General features: G+C 33.4%; 1 protein-coding gene and 1 pseudogene across 1 annotated transcript; both read left to right on the top strand.

The window, feature by feature from the left end:
• Positions 1-2,017: 2,017 nt before the first annotated feature.
• On the top strand, positions 2,018-4,875 carry LOC148622263 (uncharacterized; annotated as a pseudogene).
• Positions 4,876-7,141: 2,266 nt separating this feature from the next.
• LOC148622262 (uncharacterized) lies at positions 7,142-10,105 on the top strand. The gene is made up of 5 exons (XM_088571979.1): positions 7,142-7,353; positions 7,921-8,370; positions 8,619-8,789; positions 8,979-9,269; positions 9,521-10,105. The coding sequence occupies exons 2-5, from the start codon at positions 7,927-7,929 to the stop codon at positions 10,025-10,027; spliced, it is 1,413 nt and encodes a 470-aa protein (XP_088428105.1). The 5' UTR covers positions 7,142-7,353; positions 7,921-7,926; the 3' UTR covers positions 10,028-10,105.
• Positions 10,106-18,031: the final 7,926 nt, after the last annotated feature.

The following is an 18,031-nucleotide window of genomic DNA, read 5'->3' as shown; positions in this document are numbered from 1 at the left end:
CTTTCCTCTTTCGTATCCCGGACATGACTTTCATGAGCAAATCGGTGGGTGTTTCTAGAAAAGCAGAGGACGCTACCGGTGCACCTGGTCCATGTTGTAAATCCCTACCACAGAGACAAGGTGCCTTTCAAAATTGATCTTGATCATTATGAAATATACGTAAAGTTCATGATGAAAATTTCTAAAACGAAAAGCAGTTGAAAAGCGGGTTATGGTAATTAAATAATGCGAGTTTTTGGCATCCATTCCAAAAGGGTGGACAGTCCAAAAAAAGCTGATGATACGCTGTTCTCGGAACTTTCATCATAATTTCAGTTACTTTCATGTCGTTAATTCTGTGGTTTGCCTCCCGAAAATGTTCACCGATTGGACAATCCTTTCCATTGGTGACGCTTAGTTTGCGTTCTACAAAACGATCAGCCAACCTCCGATAGGTCTCGCCCACGTAAACTATTTCACAGTGTTTTTGGAAACCACAGCGTAGACGACGTTTTCTGAGGTACGTGTGAAACCATCTTTTAATTTAAAGACCTTTGCTGGCCCGACGACCTCATCAGTTTCCCAAGTAAAAGGGCATATCGAACAGCGTGTTCACTTAGAGTGCCGTGTGTCTTTGTAACTGGCAGGGGGTGTCTAGTGGCACTCTTGAAAGAACTCGACATGCCTTTTTTCTTTGGAAAATGCTTTTCATTTTAGAAATGTTTATCTTGAACTAGACTCATATTTCATAATGATCAAGATAATTTTTTTAAGGGCACATTGTCTCTGTGGTAGGGATGGACAGTTTTCTTCTAAATACTCTTTGCCCCTGACGAAGGCCGTAAGGCCGAAAATTTGGGTTAATATTTTTCAATATTTTTACGTTTATTCATATTTTATTTGTATTTAGTTCCTTTTTACCTTTTAAACGTGGTAATTGTTTACTAATTCATTATTCTTAAGATTTGATGAAACCGAAAATATTTTCTTAGTTAAGCTCTATCATCTTTCATTGGTCTTTGATTAAGATCCAACATACTTTGTAAACATTATTAAGTATACCGGTATGCAACTTTAAAATGACCTTCCTGGACTACATTCTTTTGATTATCGCTATAACCTTGGTTCCCTTGATTACTCTTTCTTTCTTCATACGTACATGGTAAATTCAATTCTTTATTCATCTAAGACTATGAACAATAAGGGGAGCAAATAATTCAAATGAAACATTGGAATGGTTGTAACGTTTTTTTTCTTTCAGTTACCTCAAATTTTCGAAGTAAATACAGTTCAAGTAATTTACTCAGTTGTGTAAATGGAAAAGATTATTTCTGTGGTGCTACTATTATTAGGTGGAAATATATGGTAATTGCAATAAAAGAAACTTAACCGAAACTTAAGTTCATCAATTCCATCAATTTAGTAAAAAGATACATGAAATTATTCATCTGTTGTTGTTTGCAGTGTGTTTCACTTTGACAAACTTTGTAAATATTGATAACCCGTATCGAAAATTATTTCATTGTTATGAGAATATTCTGCGTGATGGTTAAAACTTATATTCAAAATCAAGAATATGCATAATGAAATTCAATGTTTCGAGGAAATATTATATTCTAGTACCTGTTTGATTGAATCAGGTGATAAACATACACACAATTCTTTTTTTTAATTAAAGATTGCAGGTAATCTTGACCATAGTGTAGAAATAAGTTCAAACTCTCTCAACAAGATAGTGTTAAAACAGGTCAAATTCTCCCAATAAATCACATGTAATGTGTTGGGAGAATTTCAGATATCAACGAAGAGATTTGAAATAAAGAATTGAAAACAGAGCAAAATCTAATGAAAACAATTCATTTCGTTGTTTCGTTTTCTTATTTTGAATTTAATATGTAAAATAAGAATATGCAACAAGCAAATTACCAAATTTGCTTGTTAATAATGTACTCCTTAAAACCCTATTCGGAACATCTCCAACTTTTTCCATACTTGCAGTGATCTGTTTTAACTTGTAAATGACGTGACGCCCATGCACTATATATATAGGATAAATGTTCACTTGATAAAGTGTTAAAATAACTGTCCTGAACGAGGATCATTGAACACGGAATATTAAAAAAGTAAGTTTGACAGTAAATATAATTTGCTGATATACTCATTCAGAATTCATATTAGTTCAGTACAATTTAGCCATCTTTTAAGAGCACTATTTTGTTAAAAATTGTGAAATCCGGCGAAATTCTATATAATAACTATTGATTATAAAAGAATTCATAGTAATTATTACAGCCTATTCTATAATCTAAAATATCATTTCCTACTATCAAAATATGTATTTCAACACAATATATGGTTAAATCTGTTAAATCTGGCTTTAGACGATGTTCAATTATATTAATGTTAATGTGAGTTCTCATTGTGCGGAAACAGAGTGATTTGTTATTAACCTTATAAAATGAACTATCCTGATAAAAATACCATTTTCACCTTCTTGTTTTAAGTAGGAGCCAAAATTATATACGTATTAAATTAATAATTCATAATACATGTATAAGTGCTTGTAAAAGAACGATGAATAAAAAATAATATTTTTTTCCGTAAAACATTTGGCACAAATGAAAGATAAAAAGGTACAAAAATGCTAAACGCAGATAAAAAATTATAAAAGAGAATAATTTGTATTTTAGGATACAATGGCACTACCCAGAGGACCAATGGAAATATGTTTTTCCTTTGACACCACAGGATCTATGAATAGTTGCATCAATGAAGTCAAAGGTAAAGTTCAGGATATGATTCAGCGTCTCCAAGCCGACATATCCGGAATACGAATGGCTGTCCTCGCTCACGGTGACTATTGCGATTATGACACATATATTACCAAACATATTGATTTCACTACAAGTGTCGCTGACTTGTGTTCATTTGTTAAAACTGTTGATGGAACTTATGGAGGTGACGGAGATGAATGCTACGAACTTGTCTTACAAGAAGTTCAGTCATTGTCTTGGACACCAGGGTCAAAAAGGGCATTGGTTGTGATTGGGGATTCAGACCCACACGAACCGGGATAAAGCTTTGGTGGGAAAACTTACAATATTGACTGGCGAAAAGAAACTTACAACCTGTTAACAATGGTGAGGTTTATTTTTTCTATACGATCAAGTAATTCTTGGAATATTTTCAGAATACTTTATGTGAAATGTATTTAAATATCCATATTTTTGATTCCTCAATAAGAAATGAAATATCATACATTTAACAAGATAATTGAAAATAATTAAGAAAGACCATACAAGTTTTATATTCATTTAAATATTATCTGAATTTTGAGATATTTTTCGCAATTTTTCGTGTTTTAACTTTAGACATTCATACTTTACAGAATGTTAGAATATATGGAGTACAGTGTGGAGGGTACGCTTCATCCACTGACTTTTACAACAAGATCTCCAGTGCTACAGACGGAAAATGTTTAAAACTTGAGAATTTCGCCAACATGTTCGATTTTATGATGGCTATTTGTTATAGAGAACATGATGAGACCCTTTTACATGTAAGTCTTTAGAAACATAATCACAAATATTTAAAACTTTTTAAAACAACAATTTCATCAAAATAACTTGAACTTAAAATACTGCTTTGCAAGAAATGTCAAAACTAAGAAAGTAATTCGAAATATCATATAAAATAATTCTTTTTGGATAAACTAGTTAAAAAAATTGCACGTTGCTTTCTATTATAGAACTATGAAGTTGAGGTTCGAGCAAGGGGAACTAATATTCACAAAGATCTTGAAGAATTGTTCGGAAAACTCAAGAGAGATGATACAATGGAAATTATGGATACATCTCCTTCGCCCCCTGTCGCTTTAGCCAAAATACCATCACTTACCAAACCTCCATCCTTCAAAGTTCTGAAGCCTGTATGTAAAATGTCACATCGAACAGCAAGAAAACCTCGAACATCACACGTCAGATCAAAACATGAAAGACTGATGGACAAAAGGAATGAGGAGAGGTTGTCTAAGTACAAGGTACTAATATTAGATAAATTACAAAGTATACACTTAAAACACGCAGCGAAACTTCATAAATCCCTGTAGATTTATCCCTATATAATCATATTTATTTGTTTATTGTGTATCACATATTTTTTCAATACAATGTCGTATATCAAAGGTTTTTGAAAAAGGTAATTGTTTTCTAAAGTAGGTAATTATCGTATAATTCGGGCTTGTACTTAATAACAAAACTGTAATTAATTGGATTTTTTTTAACAATTTTAGTTGAAGAATTTACCTAAATTGAAAAGAGAGAAAGTACCAGAAACAAACTTCATGTTGAATGATGCACCATGGTCTAAGTGGGAAATAGCCATCACTTCAAGAATCCCTGAAGGAGAATTGCCAACAGACTATACTCCACGGAAAGGAATATATTCCGGATACAGGAAAAACAATATTTGTGGTGGGGTATACGATAAACCAGCTCTCTATGAATTTGCTGTTCAGACATTAGAAAATGGTAAAAAATACGTTGTTTACTGTAAATGCAACAAAGGTTTTTCTAAAAGCAAAGCATCATGGGAATCTAAGTTGCTGTCTAAACCAGAAATTAAAAAAGAAGTAGAAGACATTTTGAGTAAAGGAGGCAGATTGTTTGTGAGAAGATACCTCTTGACAAAATCTAAAACATCATCAGATAAACTTGGTGATTTACGACATTATGACTACGCTTGGAGAGGACAGAGAAATGAAAGGACTTCTCCTAGAAGTGTTCAAATCAAGTATTAGTAGTATTTGGAAATATGACTATTAATCGTACATGGCATCATTGTATATATATTACATCTTAATCTGTATTAAATGTTGTATTAAAATGCTTTTGATGATTTATGTGCATTATTTTTGGCTGAATCTCTTTGCCAGCAATTTGGACATTAATTTGGTGTAGTACACACAGTAAGTATGAATACAGCAACATTGTTTAAACACACTTGTGTGGGCGAAAATCAAGTTTTAGTCGAGACACAAGGATGTGTTCTCCAAATTTACATATTAGGTCAGAATGTCGACGCATGGTGGAATGTTAACCTGAGATCGCGCTAGAATTTTAACAAATAGGCTTCTGAAACCGGGTTATGTTGCTACAAGATTGAAGTCATCATCACTACAGAAATTTTATGGTCGTCATCATGAAGTCGTGGATCGTTACAGTGTATCAATCTGCGCCCTGAAAACTGATTTGTTCAATATGTCATAGTTTTTCTTTCCTCTTTCGTATCCCGGACATGACTTTCATGAGCAAATCGGTGGGTGTTTCTAGAAAAGCAGAGGACGCTACCGGTGCACCTGGTCCATGTTGTAAATCCCTACCACAGAGACAAGGTGCCTTTCAAAATTGATCTTGATCATTATGAAATATACGTAAAGTTCATGATGAAAATTTCTAAAACGAAAAGCAGTTGAAAAGCGGGTTATGGTAATTAAATAATGCGAGTTTTTGGCATCCATTCCAAAAGGGTGGACAGTCCAAAAAAAGCTGATGATACGCTGTTCTCGGAACTTTCATCATAATTTCAGTTACTTTCATGTCGTTAATTCTGTGGTTTGCCTCCCGAAAATGTTCACCGATTGGACAATCCTTTCCATTGGTGACGCTTAGTTTGCGTTCTACAAAACGATCAGCCAACCTCCGATAGGTCTCGCCCACGTAAACTATTTCACAGTGTTTTTGGAAACCACAGCGTAGACGACGTTTTCTGAGGTACGTGTGAAACCATCTTTTAATTTAAAGACCTTTGCTGGCCCGACGACCTCATCAGTTTCCCAAGTAAAAGGGCATATCGAACAGCGTGTTCACTTAGAGTGCCGTGTGTCTTTGTAACTGGCAGGGGGTGTCTAGTGGCACTCTTGAAAGAACTCGACATGCCTTTTTTCTTTGGAAAATGCTTTTCATTTTAGAAATGTTTATCTTGAACTAGACTCATATTTCATAATGATCAAGATAATTTTTTTAAGGGCACATTGTCTCTGTGGTAGGGATGGACAGTTTTCTTCTAAATACTCTTTGCCCCTGACGAAGGCCGTAAGGCCGAAAATTTGGGTTAATATTTTTCAATATTTTTACGTTTATTCATATTTTATTTGTATTTAGTTCCTTTTTACCTTTTAAACGTGGTAATTGTTTACTAATTCATTATTCTTAAGATTTGATGAAACCGAAAATATTTTCTTAGTTAAGCTCTATCATCTTTCATTGGTCTTTGATTAAGATCCAACATACTTTGTAAACATTATTAAGTATACCGGTATGCAACTTTAAAATGACCTTCCTGGACTACATTCTTTTGATTATCGCTATAACCTTGGTTCCCTTGATTACTCTTTCTTTCTTCATACGTACATGGTAAATTCAATTCTTTATTCATCTAAGACTATGAACAATAAGGGGAGCAAATAATTCAAATGAAACATTGGAATGGTTGTAACGTTTTTTTTCTTTCAGTTACCTCAAATTTTCGAAGTAAATACAGTTCAAGTAATTTACTCAGTTGTGTAAATGGAAAAGATTATTTCTGTGGTGCTACTATTATTAGGTGGAAATATATGGTAATTGCAATAAAAGAAACTTAACCGAAACTTAAGTTCATCAATTCCATCAATTTAGTAAAAAGATACATGAAATTATTCATCTGTTGTTGTTTGCAGTGTGTTTCACTTTGACAAACTTTGTAAATATTGATAACCCGTATCGAAAATTATTTCATTGTTATGAGAATATTCTGCGTGATGGTTAAAACTTATATTCAAAATCAAGAATATGCATAATGAAATTCAATGTTTCGAGGAAATATTATATTCTAGTACCTGTTTGATTGAATCAGGTGATAAACATACACACAATTCTTTTTTTTAATTAAAGATTGCAGGTAATCTTGACCATAGTGTAGAAATAAGTTCAAACTCTCTCAACAAGATAGTGTTAAAACAGGTCAAATTCTCCCAATAAATCACATGTAATGTGTTGGGAGAATTTCAGATATCAACGAAGAGATTTGAAATAAAGAATTGAAAACAGAGCAAAATCTAATGAAAACAATTCATTTCGTTGTTTCGTTTTCTTATTTTGAATTTAATATGTAAAATAAGAATATGCAACAAGCAAATTACCAAATTTGCTTGTTAATAATGTACTCCTTAAAACCCTATTCGGAACATCTCCAACTTTTTCCATACTTGCAGTGATCTGTTTTAACTTGTAAATGACGTGACGCCCATGCACTATATATATAGGATAAATGTTCACTTGATAAAGTGTTAAAATAACTGTCCTGAACGAGGATGATCGAACACGGAATATTAAAAAAGTAAGTTTGACAGTAAATATAATTTGCTGATATACTCATTCAGAATTCATATTAGTTCAGTACAATTTAGCCATCTTTTAAGAGCACTATTTTGTTAAAAATTGTGAAATCTGGCGAAATTCTATATAATAACTATTGATTATAAAAGAATTCATAGTAATTATTACAGCCTATTCTATAATCTAAAATATCATTTCCTACTATCAAAATATGTATTTCAACACAATATATGGTTAAATCTGTTAAATCTGGCTTTGGACGATGTTCAATTATATTAATGTTAATGTGAGTTCTCATTGTGCGGAAACAGAGTGATTTGTTATTAACCTTATAAAATGAACTATCCTGATAAAAATACCATTTTCACCTTCTTGTTTTAAGTAGGAGCCAAAATTATATACGTATTAAATTAATAATTCATAATACATGTATAAGTGCTTGTAAAAGAACGATGAATAAAAAATAATATTTTTTTCCGTAAAACATTTGGCACAAATGAAAGATAAAAAGGTACAAAAATGCTAAACGCAGATAAAAAATTATAAAAGAGAATAATTTGTATTTTAGGATACAATGGCACTACCCAGAGGACCAATGGAAATATGTTTTTCATTTGACACCACAGGATCTATGAATAGTTGCATCAATGAAGTCAAAGGTAAAGTTCAGGATATGATTCAGCGTCTCCAAGCCGACATATCCGGAATACGAATGGCTGTCCTCGCTCACGGTGACTATTGCGATTATGACACATATATTACCAAACATATTGATTTCACTACAAGTGTCGCTGACTTGTGTTCATTTGTTAAAACTGTTGATGGAACTTATGGAGGTGACGGAGATGAATGCTACGAACTTGTCTTACAAGAAGTTCAGTCATTGTCTTGGACACCAGGGTCAAAAAGGGCATTGGTTGTGATTGGGGATTCAGACCCACACGAACCGGGATATAGCTTTGGTGGGAAAACTTACAATATTGACTGGCGAAAAGAAACTTACAACCTGTTAACAATGGTGAGGTTTATTTTTTCTATACGATCAAGTAATTCTTGGAATATTTTCAGAATACTTTATGTGAAATGTATTTAAATATCCATATTTTTGATTCCTCAATAAGAAATGAAATATCATACATTTAACAAGATAATTGAAAATAATTAAGAAAGACCATACAAGTTTTATGTTCATTTAAATATTATCTGAATTTTGAGATATTTTTCGCAATTTTTCGTGTTTTAACTTTAGACATTCATACTTTACAGAATGTTAGAATATATGGAGTACAGTGTGGAGGGTACGCTTCATCCACTGACTTTTACAACAAGATCTCCAGTGCTACAGATGGAAAATGTTTAAAACTTGAGAATTTCGCCAACATGTTCGATTTTATGATGGCTATTTGTTATAGAGAACATGATGAGACCCTTTTACATGTAAGTCTTTAGAAACATAATCACAAATATTTAAAACTTTTTAAAACAACAATTTCATCAAAATAACTTGAACTTAAAATACTGCTTTGCAAGAAATGTCAAAACTAAGAAAGTAATTCGAAATATCATATAAAATAATTCTTTTTGGATAAACTAGTTAAAAAAATTGCACGTTGCTTTCTATTATAGAACTATGAAGTTGAGGTTCGAGCAAGGGGAACTAATATTCACAAAGATCTTGAAGAATTGTTCGGAAAACTCAAGAGAGATGATACAATGGAAATTATGGATACATCTCCTTCGCCCCCTGTCGCTTTAGCCAAAATACCATCACTTACCAAACCTCCATCCTTCAAAGTTCTGAGGCCTGTATGTAAAATGTCACATCGAACAGCAAGAAAACCTCGAACATCACACTTCAGGTCAAGACATGAAAGACTGATGGACAAAAGGAATGAGGAGAGGTTGTCTAAGTACAAGGTACTAATATTAGATAAATTACAAAGTATACACTTAAAACACGCAGCGAAACTTCATAAATCCCTGTAGATTTATCCCTATATAATCATATTTATTTGTTTATTGTGTATCACATATTTTTTCAATACAATGTCGTATATCAAAGGTTTTTGAAAAAGGTAATTGTATTCTAAAGTAGGTAATTATCGTATAATTCGGGTTTGTACTTAATAACAAAACTGTAATTAATTGGATTTTTTTTACAATTTTAGTTGAAGAATTTACCTAAATTGAAAAGAGAGAAAGTACCAGAAACAAACTTCATGTTGAATGATGCACCATGGTCTAAGTGGGAAATAGCCATCACTTCAAGAATCCCTGAAGGAGAATTGCCAACAGACTATACTCCACGGAAAGGAATATATTCCGGATACAGGAAAAACAATATTTGTGGTGGGGTATACGATAAACCAGCTCTCTATGAATTTGCTGTTCAGACATTAGAAAATGGTAAAAAATACGTTGTTTACTGTAAATGCAACAAAGGTTTTTCTAAAAGCAAAGCATCATGGGAATCTATGTTGCTGTCTAAACCAGAAGTTAAAAAAGAAGTAGAAGACATTTTGAGTAAAGGAGGCAGATTGTTTGTGAGAAGATACCTCTTGACAAAATCTAAAACATCATCAGATAAACTTGGTGATTTACGACATTATGACTACGCTTGGAGAGGACAGAGAAATGAAAGGACTTCTCCTAGAAGTGTTCAAATCAGGTATTAGTAGTATTTGGAAATATGACTATTAATCGTACATGGCATCATTGTATATACATTACATCTTAATCTGTATTAAATGTTGTATTAAAATGCTTTTGATGATTTATGTGCATTATTTTTGGCTGAATCTCTTTGCCAGCAATTTGGACATTAATTTGGTGTAGTACACACAGTAAGTATGAATACAGCAACATTGTTTAAACACACTTGTGTGGGCGAAAATCAAGTTTTAGTTGAGACACAAGGATGTGTTCTCCAAATTTACATATTGGGTCAGAATGTCGACGCATGATGGATTGTGAACCTGCGAAAAATAGGGGATTTCAAATAAGTTTCAGGGAACATTTAATTAAACTCCCTTTTAACATCAACCACATGATAGTACATATTTTTTATAGGAACAAAGAAACTAATTCCCCACTCGTAGGGGAAACTGAATATTATTTTTGGAGATTTTTATACACGTAAAATTGCTTCCACGTTTCCTTAACAATTTGCGGAAGACAATTTTTCGTGAAAATGGGCTATACATATGAAAAATAGAAAAGGGAAACAAGACCTCAATACACCTACAAAACAAACAAACAAATCAATACTTATAATTATAAAGAGAACAAGCTTGATAATTCGTCAACTGAAAACCTTACTGAATTATAAAAATTGTTTCGACCTTTAGTTTAAATTAGCATAAACAAAATCAAGAGAAAACCAAAAAGGCAAATAAAACAAACAAACAAACAAAAAATATGTCTTCCTTATCTATATTAATGTCGAAAAGATACAGCTTGGTCATTTCCAATTTCATAAAGGACATTAAAATATGACAAGTAAATGCCTTTACAGGAAATGGAAGAGTAATCAAGGGATCCAAGAATCTACCGGAAATCAAAAGAATGTAATCCAGGGACAAAGACCAGACATGGAAAACAGACCCACACAACCAAGAACATAAACTAAAATAATACATACAAAGTAATAACAGTAAATGAGCAACTCGGACTCCACTAAAAACTGGGAGCGTGGTCCATGTGCACCGGTAGGGTAAGCATCCTCTGCTTTTCTAGAAACACCAGGCGTTGCTCATAAAAAGTCAAAACTGAGGTAGACGAAACAGGAAAGGAAACCTATGACACGCTGAACAAATCAGTTTTCAGGGCGCAGATGATCTGCGTAGTTAGGGGGGACGACCATTAGATTCTCGAGGGGGGGGCTGGGAAATTTTGTCAGTTCAGAAGTTTTATGTCCAGCTGGTGCAAGTCAGATTATTTATTTTCATCATAAACTTTGCTAAATTTTTCCATACTCATAAAAAGAGTCTATTTTTTCCACGAAAATTTAAATGTGCATATCCGGGTTACCAAAATATGTGGTTTGTTTTCTATATCAAAGCATGTGTTACTTTTTATGTTTATTATTAAAGACATTATTAAATGAATTTCATTCTCTATAATACAAGTCACAGTCTCTACTATATCCGACTGGTGGCATTCCTGGATCTGAAATATGTCCCAAATTTCGCGGGAAATGTTGCGAGGGACTTTTAAAGGGACAGGTTTGCATATCTATGTATATGAGTGAAATCTACAACTGCAATATTCAACTACACATTACCCCAGTAAAGTCATTTATGTACAGAGGATTCCACTTAATTGCATACCTAATTATTGCATATTTCTGTTAATTGCATAACATTTTCAAGAACCAAATTACAACCAACAAGGTTGAAACAATGCCTCTCATTAGGAATGCAGACCACGACATTGTCTATACTGAATTTAACATAACACTGAAAAGGAAAAAAACATGCAGAAATGTATATGAGTACAAAAAAAGCAAATTGGTCAAAAATAAAAGAGAACATGAAAGCACAACTGAAATCAAAGATCAAGAACAGAAGCAAATTGAACGTCCAACGATCTGTGGAAAATGTTTAGAGACACTTTGGTTAAATCTATTGATATAAACAACCCACAAAAAAAGGTAACAAGTATAAAGAAAATACAATGGATTGACAACAAACTCAGACTAAAAATTAATATATCAAAACGTCTTTATAGAAAAAGAAACAAGAGTGCAGAGTATACAAAGAAGTATAAAAAATAATAAAAAATCATTACAACAAGATATTAGAAAAGCCTACTGGTGCTATGTCCAAAATCTTATATTTGACTTACTAGCATGCAAGCCTGGTGAAAACAGGAAAAAATATCCAAAAAATCTCTCTACTTACATCAAGTGTATGAAAAACGACAACAATGGTATAGCAGCACTACGAAATAATGGCACTTACTGAAAATACATCTGAAAAGGCATACATACTCAACCGTCAATTCGAAAAAGCATTCTCAACTGGAACTACTGATAAACCAATACCAAATAAAGGCAAATCAACCATATATATATATATACATATATACACCTGGAGAGTAACAACATCTTATACGACCTTCAGCATATTCCGCCATTCAAGATCCTGCGAAACCCAATTAGTTTCATTGATTCAAGAACTTGCTCAAAATAACAATAGCAACATTCAGACGGATGTAATTGTAATGGACTTTGCCAAAGCCTTTGACAAGGTCCCTCACAAAAGACTCCTATATTAACTCAGTCACTATAGCATAGATTATCACACCTTAAAGTGGATTGAAGATTTCCTTACACTTAGAACACAGACAGCCTTTGTTGATGGTGAGAGTTCAGAAAAAATTATGTTACATCCGGCGTACCACAAGGAAGAGTACTGGGTTCCATACTTTTCTTGTATACATCAATGATTTTAATGACTACATCAAACATAGTACCTTACGGCTTTTTGTAGATGACAGCATCATATATAAAACTATCAAAAACAACACAGATGCTGAACAGCTCCAAGCAGATCTATCAGTTGCAACTCAATGGGAGGAGGACTGGCTAATGTCCATCCATTCTGACAAGTGCACAGTTCTCCATGTTACAACCAAGAAAAATCTCAAACTACACACTCCACCAACATGCACTACAAAAAGAAACATCTACAAAATATCTGGGAGTAACCATTCAAAATGACATCAAATGGAACAAACACATAGATGACATAACATCAGCAGCCTCAAAGCAACTAAACTTTATCAAATGTAACCTAAAAGTTAACTCACATGCTGTCAAGGAGAAAGCATACACATCAATCGTTCAACCAAAACTAGAATACGACAGCTGCATATGGGACCTCGAAACAAATCACAAACACAACAGCTTGAAATGGTACAACGGAGATCAGCACGCCATACTTGCAATAAATACCACAACACTAGCTCTGTAACGGACATTCTGAACCAACTTAATTGGCCAACTTTACAAATACGACGAACAAGAACATGTCTCATCTTCTTTTACAAAGTACTTCATCACTTAGTAGCTATTTAACCTACAAATATGCTCACTACATCAGACATCCGTACCAGAGAACATGCACAGACACATCCAAACACAGAAAGACACGTACAAATACTCCTTTCATCCGAGAAAACAACACATCTGAACATCGTATCGGCAACTATTGTACACTGCACAACCTTAGAGAGCTTCAATCAGCAGAACACAACATCTACTCTTGATAGCCTCTTCAAACAGTGAAATAAAACATTGTACATAGTTTTGACTCTAATTGCATAGTATAAAATAATAAAACAAAAATATTTATATTAATACTTTGTCAAATTATGTTTCGTAAATTGAAACCCACGAATGCACGGCATGATGTGCGGAAAATCAAAGAAGACGATAATTTCCCATCTCTTCTATCTTAAATATTCCTCTTAATTGCATAGGTCTAAACAGACATTCCTGTTTATTGCATAATTCTTCCAAAATGTTTTAAAAATTGACATTTGGCCACACCGTTGTATTTTAAGGTGTAATTATGTTGGCTAATCAATACCCTGCAGTTGTTTATATAGGAACAAGAAGATGTATAGAAGAATAAGACCATTACACCATACCAAATTTAATATAAAAAAAATAATAGCATTGCCATATTCCTGTTAATTGTATATTTTTTCTGACAAATTGGGTATGCGATTCACAGGAATCCACTGTACTTAATATTGACACTGGAGACTATTAGGGTGCTGTATAAAACTTGTGGAGTATTTAAACATTTTTTAAAGGTTTTGCGCAAGTCAGAATATTTATTTTCAATTTACTAGCCAAGATCAGAATATGTATTTTCAATTCAATAGCTAAGGTCAGAATATTTATTTTCTAGCGATATGAAAGTCAGACTATTTATTTTGTGATGTGATGAGACCAGATTCTCAGAGATAATTTATTTTCCCAATTTGCCAGTCCCCCCCTAAGAATCTAATGGTTGTCCCCTTACAGCAAGCTTTGGCATAACGTACGTATGAGTTGCAATATGAAAACTCCATACGCAGGTGCTGAAGGTATAATGCCACAGATGAAAGGAAAGTTGACCATTCTGAATGACAAGTCATCGCGTTTGTCGTAAAGTTTAGTCAATAGTTTTCCTTTACCATCGATCTCTAAGTGTAGGTCAAGACATATTGTTTTTTTTCTGTTTTGTTGTAGGTCATTTTTAAGCGTTTTATGGGAAATATACGTTCTGATATCAAAATCCCAGGACATACAAGGGCTTATAACTGCACAACAGGAACTTGCGTACAGTGAGTATTCAAGATCGACAACAAACCCTCTACAGTACAGTGGTTGGGGTTATTTTATTTTATTATTTAGCTAGATAACGTCCTTCAAATGTTAACGTGGAGATACCACTTTTGAAGGACTCTAGGGAAGGTGACATACAGATAGTTTCTTGGAGATTGTTCCAGTCTGTTATAGTGTTTGGGTAGAAGGAATACTTATAGAATTTTTTGTTAGTATAAACTTGCCTAAATTTATGTTGGCCTCTAGTGCGCCTATCTGATTGTATGAGCATATCATTTGTAACTTCCACTAACCCCCATTTATCTTCAAAATTAAAACAAGCCTGGCTTTTGTTCTGCGAGATTGATGACTCTCCCAATTAAGAGTGTTTATCATGCCAGTCACTGCACCTGATGTCTTATTTGTGTAGTCATTGAAGACATACTTTTCTGCTTTTCTCTGAATCTGCTCAAGTTGGGCAATTTGGTTTTGTTTATATGGATCCCAAACTCACGAGGAGTACTCTACGATCGGACGCACAAGTGATGTGTACGTAAGGCATTTAACCTTACGTGTGCAGTGCTTCTTATTTCTACATTTATTGTTAATATGTGGACCCCAGTCGAGATCACTACTTAAAGTGACACCTAGATATTTGTTGTCTGGTACAGTCTCAAGTATGTGGTTATGCAGTTTATATTGAAATGAATTTGGTTTAGCTTTTTCAGAAATATTTATGATATAGCATTTTTCTGGATAAAATTTCATTTGCCATTCTGATCCCCACAGTTCAAGATTTATGAGATCCGTTTGTAATTCATTAGATTCACTTATTTTATTTGTTATCCTGTGTAATAAACAGTCGTCAGCAAAAATACGAGCTCTACTGGATATATGCTCTGGCAGATGATCGTTAATAAATAATAAAAATAGGGTAGAGCCCTATACGGTACCCTGTGGGACACCTGAATCTACAGACAATTTAGAAGATTGCATGTCATTTAAGGTGGCCTGTTGTTGTCTGTTTGATAAAAAATCTTTTATCCAATTAACATTATTATTTCTAATTCCATAATAGTTTAGTTTGTTTATCAATCTTTCATGTGGCACTTTATCGAAAGGCCTTTGAGAAATCTAAAAGAACTGCATCCACTTGGCTGCCTTCTGATAATGATTTGGCTATGTCCTGAACACAAGTTATTAGTTGCGTTTCGCACGAGCGTTTACTTCTAAAGCCATGTTGACAATCACTTAAAATATTATTTATGTCTAAATGTTTCCTGGTATTACTTGTTAATACATGTTCAAGGGTCTTACAACAAATAGCTGTTGAGGATACAGGCCTGTAGTTTATAGCGTTATGTTTATCACTCTTTTTGAAAATTTGTACTACACTAGCCTGTTTCCAGTCTTCTGGAATTTTTACATCATTTATAGATTTTTGAAAGAAGAATTGAAGAAATGGGGATAACTCTTCTGAAAATTTATTAAAACACATGGCTGGAATATTATCCGGGCCTGTAGCTTTATGGGGATTTATGTTTTCTAAGAGTTTGGTTTTGCCATTAGTATTAATACATATATTAGGCATGGTAGTGTATGGGCTATTGCCTTTAGATGGAATTGAAGTTTTATCTTCTTAGTAAAACACTCTTAAATTGTTTATTCAGGATATTTGCCTGAGTCAGTGGGTCACTGTAGAGAAGGCCATCATTGCCTCTCGATGGGGATATACCAATAGTCTTTCGGTCTTTTTACCTTTAATATATTGCCAAAAGGATTTATCATCCAATTTGGGGCTGATTACTTCATCCAAATAATTACGCAGAGCTCTTCTGATTTCTCTCTGGGCTGTGGCTTTTAGTTTTTATATTTATTTTTATGCTCTTTCTTTCCTGCTTTTTTTTTGCTTTGTTAAATGCTCTCCTTTGTTTTTTACATAATTTATCAATTTTACTATTAGCCCAAGGATTAGTATATTTATTCTTTGATTCTTTGACATTTTACTAGGGATATTATCATTGATGATTTTACAAATACCACTTCTAAATTTACTCCACCGTTGATCAATAGTAAGCTCTGTTGTTTGACTAAAAAGGTCTGAAATATATGACTTAATAATTTCTTTAATTTTATTTAAGTCTATATTTTTCCATAAATATATTTTGTGTAGACATTGTTTTGCCCTTATGGGTTTACATATTGCATTTGCTAAGAATATGTTATGGTCTGAGATACCAGGGATGGATTTAATTTTACTTACCAAAGATGGTTCATTGGTACAAAATAAATCTAAAGTATTACCTTTCCTGGTTGGAAAATCGACCATCTGGTCTAAGTCAAGATCGTTTCCAGATACATTTCATTGAATTCTTTTGCATTTGTTTTAAATAATTTATGTCAGAACTTGGTGGGCGATAAGCTGAGACAATAATCAGTGATTAATCCTCTGATACGCTTATTTTTGCCGCTATTAGTTCTATACTTTTGCTGCCGTATACTTGTTGACATATGATACCTTTTTTAATTGCTATGACAACACCTCCGCCTTCTTTATCCAGGGGGTCCCGACGGAATACGTCCTCGAACAAGGAAGTAGGAAATATCTCAGAGGATAGGACATCATTCTTTAACCATGTCTCATTACCAATTATTATATCTGGGTTTGATAATGATATTAAGTTTTCAATCTGTGCCACATTATTTTTACAACTTCTAAAGTTTATGTTTATGTTTGCCTATTTATTCTCTTATTTGTTTTATTGACAGTTGTTTAAGGTTTAGGTGATGATGTTAATGCCTGTTTTGGATTTGGAGATGATGTGCTACTGGATCACCAATACTCTCTGAAGTTTCATGTAGGCTAATTGAATAAGCTGAGCTATCAGAATCGGATAGACCGCAAAATGAATTATTTGCCAAAATGGAATTCCCTGATGAATAACAGGATTGAAAAATAGTTTTTGAATGGTTTGGCGTGTCACATACGGGACATATCCATAATACTGAAGAACCTCCATACCTCTCGTACGTAGAATGGGACATATAGACACAACCTACATGACACCAATTGCCACGGTTATCGCACACAATGGCATCAGATTCCCAAGTGCACTCATTGGAGCAGATTGTGCAAGGATAGCTAGATTCATCTAAATTTGTTGTCCCGAGTTGGTTTCTACTTGGTTACTAAGCAAGAAATTTATTGATAAGTGTACATGCATTTCTGGATTGTACATTGTTTTAAGGAAATTTAATGACAGGTCTATGCTTACATCCTGTTTACGAAATAATGTACAGCCATTTTACTTCCATCCGAATTTCTATTCGGTTGAATTTTTAGGGACGAATTGACTGTGGA

This window comes from Perna viridis, chromosome 3 (genome assembly GCF_037379345.1).
Source record: "Perna viridis isolate PV_CMFRI_1.1 ecotype Kerala chromosome 3, ASM3737934v1, whole genome shotgun sequence".
Classification (NCBI taxonomy): Eukaryota; Metazoa; Mollusca; class Bivalvia; order Mytilida; family Mytilidae; genus Perna; species Perna viridis.
This window is presented reverse-complemented; position numbering and strand designations above follow the sequence as displayed.

Bases quoted from the DNA above. Each gene is read 5' to 3' on its own strand.
- LOC148622262 (XM_088571979.1), top strand. From the start codon at position 7,927: ATGGCACTACCCAGAGGACCAATGGAAATATGTTTTTCATTTGACACC. The intron at 8,371-8,618 runs GTGAGGTTTATT...CATACTTTACAG, and splicing joins CTTACAACCTGTTAACAATG to AATGTTAGAATATATGGAGT. The intron at 9,270-9,520 runs GTACTAATATTA...TTACAATTTTAG, and splicing joins AGAGGTTGTCTAAGTACAAG to TTGAAGAATTTACCTAAATT.